Source organism: Vicia villosa, linkage group LG7 (assembly GCF_029867415.1).
Source record: "Vicia villosa cultivar HV-30 ecotype Madison, WI linkage group LG7, Vvil1.0, whole genome shotgun sequence".
NCBI lineage: Eukaryota > Viridiplantae > Streptophyta > Magnoliopsida > Fabales > Fabaceae > Vicia > Vicia villosa.
In genome coordinates, this window is record NC_081186.1 from 135,302,507 (window position 1) to 135,311,469 (window position 8,963).

General features: G+C 35.8%; 1 protein-coding gene across 1 annotated transcript; it reads left to right on the forward strand.

The window, feature by feature from the left end:
• Nucleotides 1-7,771: 7,771 nt before the first annotated feature.
• On the forward strand, nucleotides 7,772-8,720 carry LOC131618589 (small ribosomal subunit protein eS25y-like). Its single transcript, XM_058889782.1, has 3 exons — nucleotides 7,772-8,055; nucleotides 8,155-8,373; nucleotides 8,424-8,720. Exons 1-3 carry the CDS (start codon nucleotides 7,978-7,980, stop codon nucleotides 8,535-8,537), a joined length of 411 nt encoding a protein of 136 aa, XP_058745765.1. The 5' UTR covers nucleotides 7,772-7,977; the 3' UTR covers nucleotides 8,538-8,720.
• Nucleotides 8,721-8,963: the final 243 nt, after the last annotated feature.

The window sequence follows — 8,963 nt, forward strand, 5'->3', positions numbered from 1 at the left end:
ATTGAGTACATACACAAGTCAAGGTACAATATTTGATCCATATAAAATACAACATGAAATTCTACTAAGAAGCATAATACATGAGTCTTCAATGGATCTTGCACAGCGGAATGTCAAAACCAATGAGGTCTTCGAGCCAACACCACTTCAAGCCATCAATCCGAACCTGCTATCTACCAAAAGCTACTAAACTGCACCTGAAAAAGATAATTTGATTGGGTTGAGATTACTAAATCTCAGTGAGTCCTCCTATCCTATGGGTCCACTAGGATCTTCAGGGTACATGCATCAAAACCGAATCCACCATTGATTCGAGGTTTATCCTCACATCCGGTACAAGTAGGGAGAAAACAAGGAATCCTCCACCATAGGACTCATCATATCCCAAGTATACAAACACGTATTCGAAAACCCGTACCCGTGTACGGGGAATCCAGAAACGCGTTAATGCCTCGACTAGGTTATAAAACACACCCTCGATGAATCACGCCCATGCCTATTGTCAAGAGACTTGTACAAGAACACCGCAAGATGATTAGACGGGTTCGCACTAGCCTAAATGGCCGCGAGATGACCTTAGCCTAATTTGCGTCATTGTCCCATTAACCATCTTCACGCACATGTGTTAACTCCAAGTACAAATACGCCATCTTGACACATGGGTCCATCGGGCGAAAGCCTAGTGATGTAGCCTACATGACACCATACCGAGCATGCAAATGTGTTAATGCCAAGTAAGTAAAAAGCCCCATACGGCACTCACGAGCATACTGCAACGGTAGCTCAGGTGTGAGCCCAAGATCACACGATCGGAGCTGTCCCATTGATCACAAAGCCCGGGATATAACGCAACCTAGCCCCCGACCCGTTTCGATTCAAGCATACACACACATCAATCGCCAATCACACAAGCACACAATGCCAATTGTTTAACCGAAACAACGGGCATCAACAATATATTCATGTCTCATCACAATATAGCATTCACATTTAAACATAATGTAGCAGTTAAGTGCAATGAGATTAATTCCTTCTAATCATGCATAATTCACATATTAAAATTACCACATCCATGATCATATATGACATTAGCATGTTTAAATACCAATTAAACAAGTCTCACATGACTAAGGAGACATCCGGTTCCCTTTACGGAACGAAACTGTTCTCGGGGGAAATAGCAACATTCAATTTTACTCGACAAGACACACTAAGTGGGGTTCAAATATAATTAAATCAATAATTATGGTTTGGGGACCAATTTTATTAGAAAGTACACGTCGCTAGCTTTCCAACGATATAAAGTTTGCGCGAAACTGACTTACGACGCAAAAGTTACGAATTTCCGAAGTTTGCTGATTTTTCCCTCTACGCCCAGAATTTCATTTTTAACAGCATAATCGGTTACCCGCCTACCCGTAACCGGTTACTCTGCATTAGAATGTGTTTTTCTACATTTTTAAGGGTTCTAAACCAGTCCCAAACCTATCTAATTAATTCCAAGTATCACAATTGATCCCAGACGAATTTATAACATGCATATATACAGAATCATCAGCATGCAAAGGATTAAAGCAATACAAACATCCCATATTATTATCAATTAACAATTTATCATATAAGCATGTTAATCATCATGAATTTTCACTCAAACCCCAAACCCCAACATGCAATTTCCCATGATTCCCCCAAAGTCTCTAACTAAGGACTCACCATGGATCAAATGGAGGTTATGAGGATGCTCTTGCTGCCATTGAACTCCTTTCTTGACACAAACTTCACCTTCAAGCTCACCAAACCCGTAACCCATTCTTCTTCACATTCAGCATGCATGTCCCAACTTCAATCTTGATTTTCTCCTTCAAAACAGAAGCTATGAACGCGAATCATATATGCAAATCGAAGAGAATTTCGTTAGCTTTCCGAAAAGTCCTAATTCGTCTCAATCGGAGTTACGAGCAGAGAGATATTACCTTTTTAGTGGGAGCTGCACCATTGTTGCGAAAATGAAACTTGAACCACTTCTTTCTCCTTCCTCTTTCTTGCTTCTAACCATTCTCTTCTCAAAATTCTGGTTTTGAAATAAGTAATGTCTCTACCAACAATCTTGTGTCCATGCATTTAGAGGTTAATGTCTCATTTGCCCTCTAACTAATTCATATTCACCAAATTGCCATTTTGTTGGTTTCTAACTACCCCCTTTGGATCCTAACCATCTCAATAGTTATCTTGGTAGTTCTTAATATAAGTGCATGTATGTACAACTCACACATCCTCTAATCACCATTAGAACAATTTAAACTGACAATTATCAGTGTCGGAGAATCGGGGTATTACACCATACATGTCAATTGGAATTTTTCTAGAGTGTTTTAGGTGTTATTTAGGGAAAATATACACTTGCTTACCAGGCCCTAGAACCTTATACTCGGATTTGAATACACTTAATATATGTATCCCTTGATATCTTTGCCTTGACTTCAGTCCTATTACAAATATCTTTACCTTTTGGAATTTATGATTATGTTGGGCCTCTTCTATTTGGGCCAATGATAGAAACTCCTCATAATTGATAATATAATCACAATAAACATTTATAGGCAAATTTAACTTCATTATCGATTGCTAACTCACCATCACTGATTATGCATAGTTAAAAATGAGTATTGACTTTTCCAAAAAGTTTTTCAATAGTTTTAGAAGTAGATGAAGTTTGAGAGAATTCTTCCGTGAGTGTGAATATACTTTTAATAGTTAGAGAGAACCACACTTATTGTTTGACTTGAGACTTCACACACAAGAGGATGGTGAATTGTGTGGTTTGGAAAAACTTGGTTTTGAAAACTTTTGGCAAGTCAAATCAGAGTTTAAAAACATTTTCAAAAACTAAGTAGCGGAAAGTAAATTGCCAAAACTAAATAGTTAAGGGAAAAATATGAACACCAAGAATTATATTTAGTTAAAACAGACTTAGTCCTTTCCCCAAGAATTCCTCTTGAGAGTTTCCAATAATAGTTGAGAGCTTTTAGTAAGAAAGGCTCACGAACCCCTTTATACAAGGAAATGATGGTTAATCTTCAACCAAATATTATAAGATGATAAATATAGGCGTTTGCGTCTTTTCTTCAATATATTGTTGAGAGTGAAGTGGCCAATCTTCCTTCCCAACGGTGGATTGAAGCAGTTAGTCTCCTTTTCACGGAGAAGGACCTTAGAGCGGTTAGTCTTCAAGTTTCAAAATATATGAGCTCAATACCTTTAGTTTTACCAGGACAAACCAAACAACCTTTGAGATTTTGAACAGGTTAATCTCTAACCTATGAAGATTTTAATACCACGCTAACCTTTAACCTATCTTGTTGTTGACCAAGCTAACTAAGAACCAATGAAGATTTTAACAATGTCTATTTTTCAGCCAAAACTAAGGACATACCACACAATCCATCAACCCAAGGTTTTATCGGGTTTAGCTTTGAACCACAAATAATCCCTAATTGGACGGTATTTAACCAAGGTGTATACAAAAGATTCTCTTGGTGAATTTTACAATTCTACCCTTTCTAGAATTACAAAAGTATCCTCACTCACAAAGGAACTTTTCTCACAAAAGCATTTGGCTATAACATCTAGTGAGAGAAAGTTAAATAAAACTTTAGAGAGAGAGAGTATGAGATATGAAAGTGTCAAAACATGATTCTGCATGGTTTGAAATGAGAAAATGAGCCTCTATTTATAGGCTTGAGGTTTTCCAAAAAAAGAATTTGCAATCAATGCATTTTGCCGTTAGCTAGTCGATTAGAGCAAAATGCTAATTGATTTGTTAAAAAATAATCGATTATGAGTTCTCAAAATGGAAGTTAAAGATATATAGTCGTTGTATAGAATCAAGGTGCGTTCAAACTAGTTTGGGCCTCAAGTTTGTGCATTTCTAATAGATTGGCTATTTTTTCTAATTGATTAGAAATGTCAAAATTTCGCCCATGGCTATTTTGACTGCCCCTGATTCATCTGATACAACTTCCATATGTTTTTCAAAGTGTTTTCTTTTGGTAAAGAATTTTGAAAAAGGTTTTAGTGTGTGTGCGCTTATAGCTTTATACTTTTATGAAAAAACCTTATATACTCACATAAGTTCATTCACTTACTAAATTAGGAGATTATCTCCTTTTCTACAAGCCCTTTGGCAGATACTATCTTTTAAGTTGACACTGCTTGAGATCACTTGAGGCTTTAGATTATTTCTACTTTATTTTCCTTCGAATAATCAAGTTAATCCAACCATAACAATTGGGTTTTCATCTTTACCCATTTAAGTACTGTGCTTGACTTATCATTTGTTGTCCTTATAACTGTCATCATCAAAAAGCTGATGTCTTGGTTAAAGGTCTATTACCTGCAAAACAAGTTTCCACACTTATTTTATACATTGATCCTAAAAATATTTTAAAACTTGAACTTCAAATTAGAGCCATTCATAAAAACATTTAAATGAACAAGACAGTCAACTAATACATCAAAATATTGTCTACAACAAAATAACATAAAATAGACGATTGAATTCATTACCATATTCGTCTTCGTCGACTGACTTCTCATCAAATTCATCATGATAATGAAGATGAGTACTAGGATGAGTAACACGAAGAGGTACTATGATGAGTTCTAGATTATTAGATTAAAGAGAAGAACATTATTATCTTTTATGATAATACTTCTGCAATTTATTTGTTTAAAAATTTTATTTTACGTTGAAGAGCCAAACACATTAAAATTTAACATCATTTTATTCAAACTATACTTAGAAAAAAATATTGATTATTAAGTATGTTGATATTCAACATCAATGAGCTGACATATTTATTAAATTTTTGATTAAAATATACTTAATTTTATACAATTTATATATCTGAACCTAATGAAAATTTCTAGCTAGTAAAAGACACAAACAAATTGTTGCACAATGAACCGCTAAAGCATAATAAAGTGAGAGTGTTGAATGTATAATCACTAGTACTTGAATACTTGTTGCTTTCTGCACTATTTGACTCGGTATTAAAGAGAGTTTGTTTTATTTTTTCAAATACTTATTAGCTAATAAAGTGGTGACTGAAGTATAAAAGTTTATTACTCATCATTAGTTTTTTTTATTTAAAACAGAATGTTATTCACTAAAATTTTCCCCTCTTATATCTTATGAATCATAATCTCATTCACCAACCGAGTCTTTAGTAAACAATGGTGTAACATGGATATTTCTTTGCACTTCTCTCTCATTCTCTACATAAACCAGTTCAAGTACTATAATTGACTTATATCACAATCTTTCATATAGTAAATAGGACATAATGATGGTTCTTGAAAATGTATAAACAATCCCATATTGGTATATGTAATGATTTCATTATTGTTATTTGAATTAATGTAACACATGTTTTGTGGGCAAAGCGTTTCCATCACACTGCCTAGGCTCATAATTCATGCTATATATTTATATTTGCACGTCTCACTGTCACAGGTGGTCAACTCATTACGGAATTCACACTCCGTTCCAACAGCTCAATGTTTATTCCGTTCCGTTTTCAGAGATCACATGCCTCATCAATTGCACTATGCCTTCAATATTTTAACATAAATAAATAAGTAATCATATACAATTCTAACCAACCAAAAAGTAACAATATTTATCTTATTTTATGTATCATTGATAGTTTGTTGTCCCATAATTTCTTTTTATATCAATGACATGTGTATAAATACTAAGCCATATAACTTGTCTATTTGTTGTGAATCTACTTACATTCTTCAATTTTATATTTTGTTTTACAAAATGTAATAAAAAAATTTATATTTTGTCTTACAAAACTCTTTTTATTGTCTTCAAGAACATTTCAAAGTGCTCTATTTTTTAGGCGAGCGCAAAGATGGTTAAGATAAAATATTTTATAGTAGATGCTTCATCACCATACAACGTCATCTTGGGGTGAATGGCCTGCCCTCAACCGAATAGGCGTGGTTCTATCCACCTTACCAATGAGTGAGTTGAGGTACTTTAGGGGGATCAGGGGATATGAATGCTACTAGAAAAGTTTGGCAATGAAAAGATAGCACATCGCCGCCCTACAACCGAGTGTACAATAAATAGATGTTGCATATTAGATCCCTGACTGGACCCTTGGACTACCAAGTCATTATGTTGGGTACCTCCCTATTTGATACTAAAAAGGAAGAGTCAGTTGCCCTATTGAGCAGGAATGTCGACTTATCCCTTGGGCGCCTTCTGACATGTCAGGGATAAATACAAGGGTGGTCTGCCAATGTCTTGCCATCGATTTTACAATAAAGCCAATATCTTAGAGAAAAAAGGCAAGTTGGGCGAGGAAAAAAGGGAAGCCATTGATGAAGAGGTTCAGAAACCGAGAAGTGTCGACTTTAAAACTAAGGTTAAGTACCCATCCTGTCCTGATCATGTGGTATTGGTTTGGAAGTCATCAAATAAGTCGCGAATGTGCGTCGATTTCACTTACCCGAACGACGCCTGCCCCAATGATCCATATCCCATATCCAATATTGATCGGATGATTGATGGGTCCCTAAGCTATAAAACCCTGAGTTATATGGATGCCTATTTTAACTATAATAAATTTAAGATGGATCCTATGGACACACTCAAGACAACGTTCATGTTCAACCATGACAACTATTAGTACAATCCCATACCTTTTGGATTGAAGAAAACATGGGCCACTTACCAACACTACTATAAATAACACTTTTTATGACGAAGCTTTCACCCAAACATGTTAAAAACCGAGAGTATAGGCCATGGGACCATCATGTTTGATTCCAAAAGTGATGAAGGTATATTCTTGGGATACTCCACAAACAACAGAGCTTATAGGGTATTCAACACCAGAACATAAGTCTTGATGGAATCCCTCAATGTTATTGTTGATGACCAAAATGGAGAATTCGATGTCACAGAGAATGTCGGAACATTCCTTCAAATTCAGGCTGAGAGGTCAGACCAACCTGAAGTTAGTAATGAGCCTCCCTCAGAACCTGAACCAGAAGCAATCAACAAAGATACATATATCAGAATTCAGAAAGATCATCCCAAGGAACTTATCATAGGTGATCTCAACAGTGGTATAATGACCAGATCAAGAGGAACCATTGCCAACTCTTGCTTTGTGTCCAAAATTGAACCAAAAAATGTGAAGGGAGTCTTGACAAATGAATTTTGAATCAGTGCTATGCAAGATGAACTTGAACAGTTCAAAAGAAATGAAGTATGGGAACTGGTACCTAGACCTGAAGGAACAAATATCATTGGTACCAACACTACTACATTTTTGGTCTACGGCCACGCTAAAATTTTCAACAGCTCAAAAACTGTGGCCACATATATGATTTGGCCATGGTTATCAAAGCGTAGAATTATGTTATAAAATATTGAATCCGGAGTATGAAACTGTGGCCTTTACTTCAATTGCTACGGTTATACAACTGCGGATATTTTAAGCCGCAAAGAAAAAACCACGACCTTATAATTTTGACTAAAAACTGTGGCCCAAGTCCAAAAAATTAGTGCCCGCCATGTTTCCCCCTCTTCTTTTCGTTTCCCTCTTTTCTCTTGTTTTATATATATTTTTTTTAAGATTAAAAAGAAAAAAAAACTAAAACAAATAAAACATTTCTCTTGTCCTCTCTCGATCATTTTCGTTTCCTCTTTCTCTTGTCCTCTCTCATTCCATCTGTTTCCTCCCTTCCCCCTCTCATCACTCGCCTCTCCTTCTTAAAACGAAAACCCTCACACGACATACTCTCTCCATCTTCAAACGAACGGTGGCCAACCCCTCATTCTTCTCTTTCTCAGATGCGGCGGTGGTGGATACACTCCCTTTTAAACCCTCAAACCCTAATTCTATTACATTTGCGGCGCTGTAGAACTCTCTTCACTCTACGGTCGTATCCATAATGTTTGTTGACAAACCCTTCTCCCACTTCTCTGACGGCTTCCACCACCTCGGTCATTCCAATTTCCAAACCCTAATGGTAAATTTTATCCCCAAATTCCATCGCTAATTTTCTCAGATCTGTATCACTATATTGCATTGAGCTTAATTTCATTATTTGCGTTATTGACCTTAACAGGCACCTAAGAAGGAGAAGGCACCGCCACCGTCGTCAAAGCCGGCGAAATCCGGAGGAGGAAAACAGAAGAATAAGAAATGGAGCAAGGGTAAGCAAAAGGAAAAGGTCAATAACATGGTCTTGTTAGACCAAGGCACCTACGATAAGCTTCTTACTGAAGCTCCCAAGTACAAACTCATCACTCTGTCTGTTCTCTCCGATCGTCTACTTCTCACTGAAGCTCGCTAAATTTCTAAGTTTTTAAATTTGTTTTTGTTGTTTTCTTACAGATTAATGGATCTTTGGCACGTCGTGCGATCAAGGATTTGATGGCGAGAGGTTTGATTAGGTTTGTTTCTACTCATGCTAGCCAACAGATTTACACTAGAGCCACTAATACATAAGCGGTTTGAGGTGTTTATTTATTTTTCAGATTTTGTTTAGGGAAATATTATGAGGACGAGTTGGTTTACATGTTATTTTATTGCTTCGGTTTATTTTGCTTAAGACTGTTAAAATTTTGTTTTTGATTAATGATGACTAGTTAAATTTGGGCGAATATCTCTAACAGTTTTGATTAATGTGGTAATGTTTATATGCCTCTGCAGTATTTTGTTAAATAATGGCTTTGTATTTTGAGATGTTGATTTAGATTAAAATTAGTGAGTCTTTAACCAAGAAAGCATTATAATGTGGAAGGTTCTTATGAAATTACATTGATAAATTTTTAAAGATGATTTCTTGATATTATGGCATTGATGGAGCACCAAGTTAATGTTTGTTGTGTAAACTATTGATATAGGCAATTACATATCAAGTCTAGTTTGAAA